The sequence below is a fragment of the Ciconia boyciana genome, chromosome 3, assembly GCF_034638445.1.
Source record: "Ciconia boyciana chromosome 3, ASM3463844v1, whole genome shotgun sequence".
NCBI classification, from domain to species: Eukaryota; Metazoa; Chordata; class Aves; order Ciconiiformes; family Ciconiidae; genus Ciconia; species Ciconia boyciana.
This window is the reverse complement of record NC_132936.1, coordinates 80,338,374-80,355,020: the sequence shown is the minus strand read 5'-3', so window position 1 is coordinate 80,355,020 and position 16,647 is coordinate 80,338,374. Positions and strand designations below refer to the sequence as shown.

General features: G+C 45.3%; 1 protein-coding gene across 4 annotated transcripts in view; it reads left to right on the top strand.

Moving 5' to 3' along the window:
• The window catches only part of FRMD1 (FERM domain containing 1), a 42,696-nt gene that overhangs the window by 14,151 nt on the left and 11,898 nt on the right, over positions 1 to 16,647 (top strand). For all 4 annotated transcript variants that reach the window (XM_072856273.1, XM_072856270.1, XM_072856272.1 and 1 more), the window contains 4 exons: positions 2,419 to 2,509; positions 11,916 to 11,995; positions 14,128 to 14,204; positions 15,852 to 16,038. In XM_072856273.1, the coding sequence (XP_072712374.1) occupies positions 2,419 to 2,509; positions 11,916 to 11,995; positions 14,128 to 14,204; positions 15,852 to 16,038 (435 nt within the window). The remainder of the gene's footprint in view (positions 1 to 2,418; positions 2,510 to 11,915; positions 11,996 to 14,127; positions 14,205 to 15,851; positions 16,039 to 16,647) is intronic.

The window sequence follows — 16,647 nt, the reverse complement described above, 5'->3', positions numbered from 1 at the left end:
CAAGAAAAATAGAGATAGGTAACCAATACGCGTGAATATTTGCACACAGATGACCCTGGAGTAATAGTTACCTTCTGTAAACTTGCACTCGACTTCACTTTGGACTAAATTTCATGTGTAAAGAAGCCCTGAATCTGACATGGGGTAAAGCTGAGTATCAGGGGAAGGAATGATTCATGGTGTGTCTGGGATGGAGCTTGGCACAGGAACCGTATGCAAAGGGAGGAAAGGCCAAAGAGAAGCGCACAGGTGAAAAATGCAAAGGGAAACGTTGGTTGCTTTGAACAGAGGGGAAGGCAGGAGGAGGGAACAGCGATTGCATGTGTCATCGCTATTGCATAGCCTTGAAGGCTGGGACTAAAACTTGGTACAGAAGGAAAGTGCCAAAAGGAGAATGGACAAGGTGGTAGCTCACATACCTGCTTTGCAAGAAATCTGTTTAAATCACTGCTTTAGAGCTGAGTGTCACAAAACACTGAAGTGCCCAGTTCCCTAGAACTAAGTATCTTAAAGCAGGTTTTTCTTCCCTTAGGTGTGAAAGCATGCCACTTATAAAATTCATCTAATCGTATACCTTTTACATAGAGTCCTGTGCTGCCAGTGACTCTTATATGCACATAACCATTCTGGCTAGGGCTAGGTCACCTCTTCCTTAGTGAGTCCTTCCCAGGTAGGAGAACATGCTCAGAGCTTGCTTCCTTGAGAAAGGAGGCAGATCTGTGCCCAACTTTCCCTTCCAACTGCGTGTTCTTGGCGTCTGCGCAAATACTGCATTTAGGTGTGAGACTGTAAGGGTGCAGTCTCACAAGGAGACCCATAATAAGACCCAGATGTGATTTTGGGTCTCAGAACTGTGCACTACCTCCTTCTCTCCCAAAGTACGTATATGCATACGTCTGTGTGTATTGGTGTAGTGCAAGTTTCAAAGCTCCCAATAAAGTGGCAGTGAGTGGCTGGCTAGTGGTGCCTTGTCAAGTAGAAGAAAATGAGTACTTAAACGACCTCCAGTTTCCCATTGTCCATGTCTAGTGACATGGTACATCCTGGGGCAGGGAGGGGAGCGCAGCCAGTTTCTGGGGAGCGTGGCACGCCTGCACTAAAAGGGTTTGAAGAATTATGGTGGCGATTAGTTTGATGGCAGTGATTAGTTTGTAGGACAGTTCAGTAGTCAGCTTCTGCCCCGTCATCTTTGCTGCTGTGAAGGTAGCACTGCACTGTCCCCCCTCGGGAAGGCTGCTCCTGCTGCCTGCTCATCTGCATCATCCAGCAGTGGCGTAACGAAATTCAGAGGTTCTGGCCCATTTCACAGCTGCAGCTGGTAGCACCCAGGGCTGGGCTGAGGTTGTCTGTGGTGGTGGTGTTCTGCTCTTTCCACCTGCTCTTGCTCAAAACTCCTTCCCCTATGCCTCTGAGGGTTGGGGTTTTGTTTGTGCCTGTGGTTGTCTGTCTGTCTGTGCTCCTGGGGTGGTGCGATGGGGCAGGGGGAAATGAGGCTATTTAGTGGGGGAATTTTCCCATCATAGTACACATCCAGGGCTGCACATGCAGGTAGCCAGAATCACGCTCTTGCTGGAGCAGCCTGTGCTCCCAGCAGTCCTGCTAGAACAGCGCATGCAGTAGCTGTGCCACAGTGCCATGGTTCTCTCTTGTCCTGTGCCGCGTTTGCAAATACTACCCAGCCTCTGGTCCCCTGTGTGAGCGTCTGCTGGCAGCTCTGCTTTCCCAGTGCTTCCTCAGTGCATGCACAGCTTTACGGGGGGCAAGGGTACTGGAAAGTCTGTGTGGCGTGGAAATGGGCAAGAGCTTATAGGCCATTGGTGACAGCTTCAGAAGATGAAGATGTTAATTGCTGTGTGACCAGGAGTCAGCAGGGGACAGAACAAGCTCCTCTGTGTGGGGTACAGAGCAACCTCATCTCTAACCCACGAGCTATTTCTGCTCAAACCATGCAATCTTGGGTTTGTTTGTGTACTTTTGTTTTTAGTTCTCCTGAATGAAAGTTCTCTTTTTGTTTTTTCTCTTAACCTCTCAAAAAAAACAATTCTGCAAGAGAGTAGTATTTTCATTTCTGTGATTACAAACACGCTTTCTGTAAGACCACCTATAAATAGCCTGGTAGGTACTGCACAAAACTAGGGCTCCAGAAGTGCTCTAAATTCTTATACAAAGGTGCCAATAGATAGGAAACTTTAAATTCATGTCTTACTAAGCTGAGCCACTTTGCACTGTGAAGGAGGGAGAACGACATGTTGATTATTATTCTGTGATAACAGCAATAATAATGCTGAAAACAAAGCTTGTTCTGTGGGGTTTTTTTTGCTGCGGTACCCAAAAATGTATTGGCCAATGTAAAGAAGGAGAATTGCTCCATCCAGGTGTGTGAGCCATCTGTAATGTTGGATTGGTTGTTTCTTTCAGGTCAAAGCCACTGGACAGGAGCTCTTTCAGCAAGTTTGTGATTTAGTGAAGATTAAAGAGCCTCACTTCTTTGGCCTCAGCATTGTTAAAAGTAAGCAAACTCAATGCACGGAGCAAATAACTTGGCAAACATCCACAGACCCGCTTGTGTATTTACAGTGTGTGCATATATACACAGCAGCCGTGCCTGCAGGGAATTTGATTGTAATAAGGTCACAAAGTATGTAGATTATGCACAGGCTTCTCGGGGCTCTTTTGATCTTTGGTATGTGGGCAGACAAATTGGGAGAAGGGGGGGCTTTTGTTCTCCTCCTTTGTTCTTACGTTCCAGCTCTTTGTGGGGTTTTCTTTCTCTCCTGTAGCCGAGTTGCTAGCCCACATATTTGTCACTGAATTCAAAACTGTCAGTAGTTGAACAGGAGGTGAATTTTAAAAGGACTTTGGGGCTGAAAGTGTTACTTATCTTCTGAAGTCACAGGCAAAGAATGTGGCACCAGGGGGAGGAAACTCAAATGGTTTGAGGGGACTGAATGCATGTGTGGGGTACATTGGGTTTTGAAATATTGCACGGGAAATACAAAACTCCTTAGTCCGTGGGTTGAAGTCCAGTCTGCTTGGTCCTATGGCTTAGTATTGACCAGGGAACAGTGTAAGATGATGCCTTAAAGGAGCAAACTGATATGAGATATTACATTTCTAGGATGGTGTGTGCATTGGCACGCTCCCACAACTCTTAGTAATTAGAAATGGATCTGTTGTCCTCCTTATCCTGCCTCCCCACATCTCCAAAAGCATGGAGAGGACTTTTCTTCCCTGCAAAATTTTTCTCAAGTCTGTTGTTATTTACTATTGCAACTCTAGATGTTGTTTCATTGAAATGAGAATAGTCTTTTATGAGTCCCTCTAAATAAGGTTTCTTTTGCTTCCTTATGAGTATGTGGGATAAAATAGTTTCTTTTAAGTTTATTTGTCTCATTTCCTTTCTGCTATCATTCTCTAAGAACTTTTGCTTTTTTTGAGCACAGCACTCAAACTAAGACCGGCATAAGCTGTTTATCTTCCTAAGGTTTGTAGAGTCTCCAAGAGATTCCATCAATGTAACTAAACCGGTAGCTAACAAATATATCCATGTGTTTCAACCAGCGCAGGTGTGTTTTGTTTTTTTTTTTTAATGTGAGGAGTACCTGAATGCTCTTAACTTCTTTCACAAATCGACTGTGCTCCTGTGAGTCCCCCCCCTCTGCCACCTTTTTATAACACCAGTTTTTGCCTATTCTGCTTGCAGGGCATCTTGGGTGAAATTCGAGCTCCTGTCCTCCCCTGTAAGACAGGGCAATTTCATTCCCGTTTTCTTTGAATTAGGTGCTCTTGTCCTGTTCTCCTCGTGTTTCTTTCACTTTTTTTTCCCCTTCATATCTTTCTTGTTTCATATTTCCTGAACCCTGCTTTTTCCTTCCCTCCCACCTTTTGCATGGAGCAGTTTCCTTCACCCTGTCAAGCACAGGGGCTCTGGCCCCAAAATACCCTATTGTGGCAGATGCCTTTCAGCCTGTTGGAAATGCACTATAGCTACCTCAACCCAAAGAGCATAATAAAGCTGTGCTGGCTAGGCCTTAAAGTATATTGCCCATAGCTTTAAACATAAACAATCTTCTTGCTTCACAAAAGCGTTCTTCCTTTTTAGAGAAGCTAATTCTTTGCAAAGCTCTTAGAAAAATGTCAAGGAAAAGAGTTGCAGGAACCCAGTAGCCTGAATTAACCTCTCTTTTTTGTTTGTTTTGTTGTCTTGACTATTCCTTCCTCCTGCTTGCTGTAGCTCAGTTTGTAAAGCTGCTGAATTGAAGGCTCCGCATGCTTACCCTGGCTCCTCCTGACAGCCATCTCCCTCCACCACCCAGGCAGGTGTCAGGATTTTGGACGAGCAGGAGATTTATTTTTGTTTGTGCCTCTGTTTAAGAAACTGTTGGGGCCGGACAATGTAGAAGTGTCAGCAGTGAGTTTCTCAGCCAGAATGGCCACAGCCACTGGGAAGGCCATGGCCACAGCCCGCTCTCGAGTGAGGGAGCAAACCTGGTCTGTTTGTTATTGCTTCCTCTGGTCCCTACCTTTAGTCTGTGAAAGTCCAGTAAGCTGCTGACTGGAGTCTTGTGGGGTGTGTTTTAGAGTTTTCTTTATTTTGTTTTTAAAATAGCTCCACGTTTATTACTGTAGAGCTGTAGCAAAGGAAATATTTTGTTTTCTGTTCTCCAACTTGATTTTCCCCCCATCTTGTTTTGGCCAACAGACTGGTGACCCTTCCTGCCAGTGGTAAGTGAGGTCTTACTTCTATTGCAAACATAGCACTCTCCATCTCTGGCATTTGGAAGTAGCCTTTAAGGCATTGCCTGCTTTTCAGGGATATTTGGTTTCACGGTAAGCTATCATCTCAAGAAAGGGAAGCAGCCCAGTCAGGTTGTGGGAAGGCCTGGGTAAGTTTTGCATTGGCCAGGGTCGTCTTGTGGGTACTTAAGTCAACTGCCTTCGCCAGGCAGCAAGTCAGTGTACGTCCCGCAGAGGCTGCGAAGAGAAGGCATGGGGCTGGTCTGTGAGGCAAGGGCAGGTTAGATGTCTGAAAACTGGAGAGGAAGCCTCTGTGTTTCAGACCAAAGTATTCTTCTTCTGCATCATGCTTTCACCTCTCTGTGCTGCAGCTCTAAGATCTCATTTTTTGAGATACAAGTGCCCTGTTTTAGAAAGGGTATGTTTCCCGGTTTCTTAGTGTGTATTTATTTTTGGCAGTGTGATGCTTCCATATGCAGAACAAGGTATTCTAATCTACCTGCATCCATTACCTTGCTGCTAATTTGTCAACTAAACCCTGATTGTCAGCAGTGGCAAGAGAATGAAAATTAAGGGATTTCTACAGAACTGTAACCAATCACACTGGGTGGATTATCTGGATTAGGAGCCCATTTGACCTGCAGACGTTGTACAGATAGACTAATGCTCAGTTGGTCTTATAGTATGTGTGTGAGGGGGAGAGGTTGGGCTCCTTAATCATAAACAGAAGTTTAACCCCTAAGTGTGGCAGAAATGCAAACAGCACCACAAAGCACTGTGCAAACTGCAAACCACGAATGCTGTGAGATCTAAGTTCTAGGTCTTGGACTGTGTCTTCCAGCATTCGTTGCCTAAATGCGTTGCCTTCACTTTTGACTGTTACAGATGCTGAGGGCAAGCTTCAGGATTTAAGATAACAGTAATGGTGGCAGAATGGAATTTTTCGCCCCTTTTGCTCTTGAGCTTTTTTATTCTCAAGACAAAAACCCCTTCAGCCAACTGTACTGGGAGGAAAAATGCTTGCATCTATAAGAAGAATTTGATCCGTTTGAAAATTAAGTTCAGGAGTGTATATTAATGGAAGCCACACCGGCACAAAGCTTGGGACACGTTGCTATTCTAGTTTTGTCACAGATCATCAAGCAGGCTATGCCATGCATGCTGCTGCTGCTGAAGTGTTTTTTTTCCTTGTAGTTTGCTCACTGAAAGACCCTGCATCCCTGTCAGGTTCAAGCTGGCTCCATAGGCTTCAGCAGCTGGGTCTTGTATTGCAGCTCCTCCTGCAGGGTCAACCTTATCTTGTGCCTTGCGGGAGGTTTCCCTCTTGTTATCAGAGAGTGTATGCAGCGAGACAATTCAGTCTTCTAAAACAAAACGGATTGTCAGCAGACAAAGAACAGACAGGCCTCCTTTGTTGTTAGAACCCAGATCCCTGTCATCCTGAATCTTGGGCTTCTCCTTTCTAGGAACAAACCTTGCTTCACCCAAGCAGATGGAAGCCTTTGATTGGGAAGGAGCAAGCCTGCAGCTCCTACACCCTGCCGCTATCTGTCTGTGTCCTCTTATCAGTTTGTCAGGCTGGCTTTCTAACAAAACCAAATCCCTTTGCTTCAGCTCCTCTGCCTCAAGGATCATCTTCAGTTATTACAGCCATGGCTGTTCACCTTGCCAGACCCATGCCTCCCAGCACACCCTTAGCAAGGAGCTTGGTGGTTAACTCTGCCAAGACCACTCTGTCTCCAGTTAACTCTTCTGCACCTGTGTATCCTTCAGTACTGAAGTTCATGAATGGAGTACACTACCATGTTATCTTTATATTATGTGGGTATCTATTATAACAAAGGGTCTCTTACGAAGACAGATGACAACAGAAGTTCTCCAAAATACTCTCTGATTTCTACTCCCCAGTCCTTCCCCACTGTCCCTGCTTCTGCCTCTCCTCTCTTAAATCTACTTGGATAGTTGCATCTCCCTTACGAATTTCTTCTCTATTCTAACCTAAGATACAGCTCTCTTATAATGACTTTGACACCTCAAATGAGTTAAATGCAATGTAAAAAAAACACGTGCAGAAATGTGCCACCTAGAGGGAATTGCAGGGGTTCAGGTGTTCAAAAAGTATATAATACTCCTTGGAAGTACTTGCATGGTTTCTTCCTAGGAAGGCTTTTTTTTTGCCTGTACCTGCTGTCAGTTGTTTCTCCTTCAGCATCAGTACAACATCCAGCAAAGTGCTCTCCTGCCTGAGAATTGCAAGGGGTTTGTTTGCTCATGGATGAGCAGTGCTGGAAATGGTTCTGCAGCTCTTCTTGTGCAGAAGAGCTGCACAAGAAGTGCACTTGCCAAAGTGCACGTGCCCTGTGACACTGCCAAAAGTCCAAAGAACTTTGCCTGGGCATGCCTTGTTGCTAACTGTAAGATGCCAACGTAAAATTCCTGCAGTACCTCTCCATCGTCAGGAATGACTGAGCCTTTATCTCAGTCTTCAGACCTCAACATGAGTTCCTAAGAGCCACACGGCCTTGGGCTTCTTGATATTGCCTCCTTTCATTCTTCCTGCCATATATCTTCTGTCCATCCCAGGTAAAGCGACCTCAGCCAGGACTCCCTTGCTTTATTCCCAGCCTTTGTTGTTGTTCTTCCCTTCTTCACTTGGGATACGTGTACTTTCCAGCTAAAGCTAAAAACACAAGGTTATCCTGAACCAAGTTCTTCCAGACCTCTTAGTAAACTAATCAACCAGGAACTCAAAAGTGGATGAGGTTTCTTTCTGTTGGCTTGAAAGGTAACACCAGGAGCATCAAGGAGTTATGCAGAGGTGGTGGGAGCAGATGCCATATGGATAGTGATGTTCCCAGGCCACCAGCACTTGGAAGCTTGGGGAGCTCCACATGCAAAAGCAGTGTGTATCCAGCTCTTCTTCAATAAACAAACAAGAAGATCTATGCTGGTATTCAGGAAAGCTAAACAGGTTGTGTTGTGAGGTATTTTTGAGTGCTGGGGTTTTTTTAAGCTTTAGCTCTCCCCTAACCCCAGCATCCCTTTGTTCTGCTCCCAGTCTCTTTCCGGTTGCCTCTCAAGGGAAATAATGGTGTTGCCACGAGGTTTCTTGCAGCATCTGGGAGAAGTTAAGCACTATAGCCAAGGATATTTTTTTTTTCCTTCTCTTTAAGGCAGAAAATGCTTGCTATGTGGAAGTTTGGCTTTGCACTAATTCGTATTTATTTGAATCCTAATCTTCTGGATTGTCTAATTAGTTATAATATTAAAATATACTTGACTCAACCAAAGGGGTTAATGGGACGTTCCTGGCTGCCAACAGGGCCTGAGCTCTCCTGTCCTACCAAGAGGCACTTACCTCTGTGGAATTTCTCAGTGCCTCTAGCCCAAAATGGGCACAGGAGGAAAAACAGGTAATTCACCTGTACCAAAAGTAATTCACCATTACTTACCTTTTCTGCAAGGAACTTACCTTTCATAAAAAATGAAATGGGGAGGCACTGGTTAATGCAAAATAATGGCTTTTAGAGTAACAATGACTCAGAACTGATTTGACCCTGTATTACAGCTATAATTTTCTATTCCCATTTTCCCTGCAGTGTAAATAATGCCTATTGTAAATCTGCGTCACTCACTGGAACTGTGTCACTTTTTTTCTGACTGGAGACCTGGCCCATTATTTTTTTGCAACAATGTGCGTCCTATATTTGCTTAAATACGTAAACGTGCTAAGCTAATTTTGCAGTGTAGGAGCACTTGAATGTTTGCATTTCTGGTGACTGCTTAATTTGAAGTGAGATTTTTACAGCATAAACTTGCCATTTCATTTGAGGGCTCTTACAAGCTGAAATTGGGAGAGATGTGTAAATTGCGTTACTGCAAACTAGCTGGCTGTCCAGATGTGTTTCTTGGAATTGCAGTGCAGTGCACTTGTGTGTTGTGCCATGTCTGGTATCTGTACACACATACATGAGGGAACCTTTTCAGAGAAGCTGATAGGATATATTTTTAAGCTCACTGACAGCACTGAGATGAGATTCATGAACGCAGTGTCAGTAGCTGCAGGTGAACGGGTGCGTATTGGCATGCATGCTTCTAAGCCAGCTTCTTAGTACCTTTCAGTTGTCCTTCAGCTGAGACCAGTGAAGCAATGACAGTTTGTACCTGCTGAGTATCCAGCCTTGTTTGGATCCGCAGATCGGACACATTCTTCCCTGGAAAGGCAGCCATCTGTGCCTTTCTATACTGTCCTTTACAGCACTGCTCTGTAAAACATCTCTGTAGAGGTGCTTGTTTTCAAACTAGAGAGTTTTAGCATCTGGCAAAAGATCTCGGAAGTTTCACCACTAAGCCAGTTTAAGGGAAAAAAACCCCACAACCCAGGTAGGGCTGGGGAGGGAAATACCTCTTTGGTTTTGTAGATGGAGGCTTACGCTGCAGGTTGACATTCCAGCAATATTAACTTCATTAAGGCAGGAATGCAGCACTGCATTCTTGCACGGGAGGGAGGATGCTGAGCTGGGCTGGGGAGGAGTGGGACCCCCAGGCAGAGCTGATACATCGGGATGTCCTCCTCCGTCAGCCTGCCTTATTCTTGGGGTTTCTGTGCATCTCTCAGTAGGCATAATGACCTGGAGTCCTCAGACTTAGCATCTGGGCCCTCCCAGAGTCATCTCTCTAACCTAATTAACATGACAGAGGTAAATAGGGGCTGTGGGGTGTGGGTAACAAATGGCTTTACTACGGTGGAACTGCTCTGTCATCCTTTCCCCCTTTCTGTCCCAGTATCTGTGTGTGATGGGATGGCTCAGGGTATATCACCACGCTCGCTGTTGCCATCTTTCCCTCGTGGCTGAGGAATAATTCACGTATTTCCCTAAATGCCTCTGAGCACGGGATCATTCCTGAGCAAGAAGGGAAAAGTGACCCCACAGTTTGTTACAGCCGTGCCCGTAGGTTCCCTACCCTCTTTGCAACATGGCAGCTAAACACGGCGGTGCTGGCAGAACCGATACAGGCTTTACCCAACGCTGCTGTGCATCAGGAGCAGCCCCAGTCCCGCTGCGGGAGCCCATCGTGGAGTGAGCGCCCTGCCCTGGGACTGCTGAAGCCCAGGGAGGGACTGGGTGCCGTGCTCGTGTTATCCCACTCCTGTCGCTTGCTGTGCAGTTGCTTCCTAAATGAGCTTTTATGTACTTTTTTAAGACAAGCTTTACAGAGAGACGCTTATCAGCTCGGCAGCTGACAAGGGACAGAGACGAGTCCAAGAGATGGACCAAACCCATCTCTCTCACTGACTAGGACTTCTATCAACCTTTCAAGGCAGCGCTATCTGATCTTAATGGACTTAGAGAAGCAAGGGTTGGGGCCAGCATAGCCCCCCAGCTACCCTATCTTAAAGGCATAAGTGAAGAGGCAGGTACAAGATGCAGTCTCTGTGATGCTAAAACCTCTTTCTCTCCTTGTCAAAATAGCAAAACAACTTCTCTATCACCTTGTATGCTACAGCACTTAAATTCCCACCACTAAATTTTTCAGGATTTCTGTACAGCAGTTTCAGCAGTGCTGTTAAATACTGTGTTGTATATGTATGTGACATGTCAAGCAACGTGGTAAACAGAAGTGTAATTATATTAAAATTACAGCTGCAATCAGTATAATGCAGGAAAGACCACAGAAGTGGAAACAGGTCTTTTTTTGGATTGTCCTCTTTATTTAATAGTGTCCAGTGTTACTGGTATTTTACACAAGGCTTCCTGTTAGTGTGGTGTGTGGACAAATTCTGGCTAGCACCAGGTGTGGTTTCTCTCACTTGAGGAGGGAGCTGAAGGAGGTGGTGACAGGGGATTGTTTTGCTTGCTTGTTTTTTAAAAGCTTACAAAGGAAGTATTTGCTGTATCTGCCCCCTGTAAGGAACTTGAATGCTCTGGGAGGATGGCTGTGAGGTAGCTCAGAGCCCCCTTGAATACCTGCTGTAACGCTGGCCTCTGCCAGTCCTTCGTTTGCTGTACAGACATGAGTGCAGGCTCACATTTGGTTGTAAATCTCCATTGGAAAAATTTCACCTCTATTCTCCCTTTCCATCTTTTTGTTTGACATCAGAAAGCAAAAGCCAAAGCTTGGAAGTCCAGGCTGATCTGCAAGGGCAGAAGGTTGTTTTGTGAAGGATTCTTTTTTTTCTTTTTTTCCTTTTTCTCTTTCCCTTTTTTCCCTGCTCCTTTCATGTCTAAGGAACAAGCTCTTCAACTTGGCACTTATGTCACCTGTCAAAACACTTTCCTGGGCAAGACCGAAGACTAGAGGGACTGGTCAGGTGAATGTGCTCAGCTGGCATTGCTGCTGAAGCCTGAAACACCCATCAGGTCTTTTTTTTTTTTTTAAGAGATTTGAGAAGACTTGGAAAAATCTTTCACTGTCTGAGTTGTTTGGATTTGATAATTGGTAAGCAGTGTTACGAAACATTGGCTTTGAAAGCAGCACAAAGCTCTTTCAAGACGATGTGCTGTTCAGGCTGTTTCTTGTTCACCCTCACCTGGGTGGAGAGCAAGTCCTGGTCCTTTGAGGCAGGCCAGGTTTCCCTTCCTTTCATTCATCTTTTTGCTCTATGAAAGAAGTTGGGTGTGAGCAGGAGATGCCAGAACTTCTGAGGAGGGCATTTGGGTTTGGTCCTCCTTCTCACCATTTCAGAGGATCCCATTCATATGTAGAGGATGAAGCCTGTCAAATACCTGACTCTGTCCACTTGCTTATGCCACGTTGGACCACAGTGCTACATGATGGCAGAATGGAAGTTTGGGTAGGGCTTGCTTGTTTATTAATAATAAAAAACTGAATCCGCTAAACTGACGACAGTACAATTAGCTTGGTAAGATGATGTTTCCCTTCCGTAAGTGTCGTCTTGCTTATAAAGCAAGAATTCTGCATTTCTGGCTAAGGTGTTTGGGAAACTTTAGCTCAGCATCTCTTGAACCAAGACATAGCTGACCTTCCATACTGTCTGGAGTAGCACACGTACTTAAGAGACTCGGTGCCTTCTCTTTTCCCTGCCCTGTCTATTCCCTAGTCAGCTTTCTTTTAAAGTGTATTGCTTGGAAACAACTTGTATAGTCATCTAAGTATTTAACGAATAAGAATTTCTAATTCTTTAACGTTAAATGCCTTTTCTTCTTGTCTTTCAGATAATGAATATGTTTTTATAGACCTGGAGCAGAAGCTTAGCAAGTACTTTTCAAAGGAATGGAAGAAAGAGACCACCAAAGTAAGACAGATGTTTAATTTCACAGGCTACTGCTTTGGTATTGGACTACACAGTGAAATGAAAGCTCTTAAACTAAGGTCCATAAAGCATTTCTTGAAGATGATCTGTAGAATGCTGTTCGGTAGCAAGATGCAGTGACTTGTGCATGGCTGCACAATTAATTAAAAGAGCTAAAACAGCCCCTTACACAACTTTACCTGAACGGTAGTAGCCACATGGTTGCTGCTTAGCTGCTACAGGAGTGGAGAAGGTCAGTTGGTCAGTCTTCCTTTTGAACTTAGCTGAGTCCATGAAGAATCTGGAGACCTCATTGTTATCCTTAAGCAGAACAGCCTAAAATGACCTTTTTGACTTGAACATGATATGAGGGAGAGAGCTGGAGTTGTGACTCTTCCAGAGTACTTGCAAAAGGACAGGGGAGCGAGAGGAAGGATATTTTGTTCGAGAAGAATCTTAGTTCTTTAAGGCTAGCCAGCCCTGTCAAGGGAGGGAAAAGGTACGTGAAATAAAGACAAGCCTATGTCATTGTTTAGTGCTGGTCATTCAGACATGATAATGCCTGTTTGTGTGTGTCATTATTAGAGGAGAGACGCAGTCTAGAACAAAGTATAGTGTGCAGTTACATTCAGATATTTTAATTGGCTCATTATGACTTTTTCCAGCTTCCTTAAGGGTTTTCTTTTTCAGAGTAGGCACGCTTGCCATTTCTGCTGCTTAGAGAAGTTTGCAGATGACTAGTGAGGTTCGAGGATCTCTCTTATCCCATACTGCTTCTCCCAAACAAGTGAGGGTTACTTCAAAGACAGCTGCCAGTTGTGCGGAGGGCTGTCTGTCCAGCCAGTGAGGGCTTCCCAAGGCAGGTGTTTCTGGTCACCTCGGGACGGGGTACGCTTTGTTGCTTTGAGGCTGCATTCTTGCAGCACTTTTTAAGTCAGGGTAAGTGTTGAACCTCTGGTGTGAGGTGAATCATAAAAGGCTGAATGAGTTGCCATTGGCAGTACTGAAGTCTGAGAGGAGTTAGGCTATCGGACTGGGTTGGCAGACAGGGATTTAATTCCTATGAAGAGGTTTCAGGTGGGAAGCCCAGTCCAGCTGATAAAATAGGGTGACTACAAACAAGTTCCAGAAATAAAATGTAAATATTTGCATGATGATCAAGAAGTTGCTGTCTGCATCAGATGTGCATGGCATGCCACGTACCTTGTCCCAGTGAGATGGGTCTGACCAGCAAAGCCTTGGAACTGCCTGTGTGAGCAAAGTTACCTGTATGAACATTAAAGAAGTGAGTGGCAAAGTAGGAAAGATGAGAGAATGAGCTAGTAAGATAAGATGTTCCTTTCCCCCCTGCCCCCCATTTTTTTGTCTCTTTTTTTCTCCTGTTTAAACAAGCCTGCAAGTCTGAAAGGTAGGCTGTAGTTAAAACAACAACAGAACTCTTGCTGGCTTTCTTCTAACAGACATCTTCAGTGTGAAGCAGACATCAATGTCTCCTTCCTGCAGCCACAGACCAAAAGGTGTGAATAACTAAACATTAGCTCTGCCAAACAAAAGGCGAGGCGTTAATATCAGGCTGGTGCACCCCAGCCTGGGGCAGTAAACGCGGAACGCAGCAGCGCGTGCGACGCAGCAGCGCGTGCGTCGCTGCCGAGCGCTGTGGCGCGGTGCAGAGATGGCTGGCTGCTCCTAGGCGTGCCCTGGAAACGCCGCCGCCGTGCCAGCGCGGCACGCTGCCCTGCCGCCATGCCTGGCGCTTTGAGGGAGGCTGCGTTAGACGTGCTGCGTTCAGCGCTAACGCGTCTGCCGCCCTGCCAGGTGCTGAGCTGGGTAACGCTGGGCCAGGCTGGGCATCCCCAGGCTACGATGGGACTCTTCTATACCTGCTCATCCCCCCCCCATCCAAAATCTTCTGCCCTCCCTAGGGGGTTTTGCCATTCGGCCTAAATGTTTTATGATGCCTCATTGTTGTGAGCCTCCAAGACGGTCAGATCCCCCCCAAAACTTGCCAAGAACTAAGAGGAGAAAATGAAAAGCAGTACGGGGAGCGAGCGTGGGAGAAGAGAACGTTACGAGATGGGGTAACAGGAATTTTGGATGCTGAATGTTATTTAACTTGTCTTCTGTCTCTGCTCTAGGGAACAGAGAAATTCAGCCCTCCTTTTGTTGCGTTCTTTAGAGTACAATACTATGTAGAAAATGGAAGAGTAATAAGGTAAGTTCTCTTCTGTGGTAGTTACTGTGTTTTGAATTACTCACTGTGTTCTTAAAAGGCAAGAAAAATAATGTTTCTTTCTTAAGCTCATCTCTGTGAGCTCACAGAAATAAGCTTAAAAAATCCACTTGATTTTTTTTTAAAGACCTTCACAGGCTTCCTCACCCAGCCATGAATGTTTTCCCCCTGAATCATGCTCCTTATCCCTAGGAAAATTGTGACTGCTTTTCCATCTGTGTTTAGAGAGCAGGTTGAATGACAACAGTATCAAAATACATTTAACACTCTTTTGCTTGCACCTTTTGGTTGTATGAAAAGCATCAGATGAATATACCAAAATTAGCGATTTATACTCCAGAGCACATGCTAATAATTTTGGATCTGTTCTCTTTGTATCTGAGCAGCGCTCTGTGCAATCTACTGCTGGAAAAGGACTTTTGTAAATGGACAAAAGAAATTACTTCATAAGTTAGAGTTTTGCATTCACATGGAATATGGGCTGCACTCAAAACACCACCACCCTCACCCATGGTACAGAACAAAGGATGAGGTAGTTAAAAATGAACAACTGACAGAGTTAATTTGCATCAGTACTTCTGGTGTGGCTGTGACCCGGGGGCAAGCCAAGAGCTGGGATCATTTGGGTGGATTAAAATCTTTACCAAATTTTTGGCATTTGTTCTCGTCTTGAACAAAGCTTGGTGGTTTTTTGTTTTTCTTTCCCTCTCTAGTCTTTAATTTTGGATACAGGGGAGTCTTTCTTCTAGAGTCTGTTTGGCTGTTAAGTGTTTTGTATTTAGTTTTGCTTTTAGGTACAAAGGGAGATTACATATCATTCTACCACCCCCGACGTGCATATCCTTTAGCGTCACAAGCAACTTTCTCTGGCACTAGTAATTTCATTGGAGAGGTTTGTGGAGCCATGCAGAGGTAGTTACATGGCCCCTTCAAACTATGCACACACACTTTTATGAGCAGGCTGTAGTGTCCAGCACCTCATCTATACATACATGTCAGCAGCCTGCTTCCCATGAGCTCTTACAGCGGGGGGTGTGTGGGTTATCAGTGCTACGTGATAGTTATGCCTTATCAGACTATCCTTGTTCAGCAGCTTGAGGAAGAAGACAAAAACAAGCCCAAGGCTCCTGTGTCTTTTGATCTACGTTGCAGGGAATGAGCTGTTGAAAAGTACCTTGAGCCTAAGGCAAGGTGAAATGAAAAAGCAGTGCCAGGTTTAGAGGGGAAAGGAGGACAGGTGTGCAAGAAACAGGACTGGGATTCAAGGGAGTTGACTCTCCTGAGTGCTACAGGCTTTCCAGAGAAACAGAAGTGCTTGATGTAGTCAGTCTCCAAAACAGGTGTGACGTGATTTTTCTTTCATCTGCCTTCTGCCCTAACTTCTTAGATCTCACGCTCTTCAAGATAGAAGCTACCATTTCCCATGTTTGTACAACACTTACTGGGAGAAGACCTTGATCTTGGCTTGGTGCTCCCTACACACACTTAACTGTATCGGGGTGGCATTGGCACGCACCAAGGATGTCAAAGTTTAATCCCTCCTCTCAGAAGGAAGATGTGTTTGAGGGGCCTTATCTCAGCCTGAACTTACTTTTCTTCTTCAAGTAAATTTGCCTTTGTGTCTTGCAGTGATAAGGTGGCACGGCAGCTCTACTACTGCCATCTCAAAGAGCAAGTACTTATGTCTCGGTGCAACCACAAAGAAGAAATCTACTTCTTGCTGGCTGCCTACAGCTTACAGGCAGACTTGGGCAACTACAGGGAGAAGGTCCATGCTGGCAAATATTTTGAACCTCAGGCTTATTTCCCGCAATGGGTAAGTTTTGGGGGATCTTTCTGTCAACAGATTGCGCACGCAGCAGGAGCTATGTCAAGGTGGTACCTAACTGCAGCCATGCAACTTCCCCAACTCCCAGTGCAATGATCAGGCAGAGTGGTAGAGCATCACCCTGAATTTCCCTCAGGAGATATCTCCTCTCTTTCCACTGGATGTAGGTGCCCATTCCTCCTGGGCTCACTCATCGGTAAGGTGGGTGGTGTGTACCCTTCCTTGGTGACGGAATGTGTTGGTGTCAAATGAATAACTCTGACAGTGCGGCTGTCTTTGTTTAATTCTTATATGGCTTAAAGGCTTGTGTGTTTGCAGTGGTACATCAGCAAGATCTGCGCAACCTAAGCTGTAGAGAAAACCTCAGGGCCGCGAAGCCAAGTCCATTGCCCTGTGCTCCTATCTCTGCTTACCCCTGGGATGGATAGACCCAAACCCTAAGGGATAGTACTGCTGTGCAGTGCCTCTGGTGCTTGCTTTGTCATCAGTCTCTGGCTCAACTGCAGTAAGAGAAAAGGGAAGGGCCCGGAAATGGGTTTGCATATTTGCTTATAAGCATGTGCACATGGGCTTGTGCCCTTGAAGACTTACAAACAG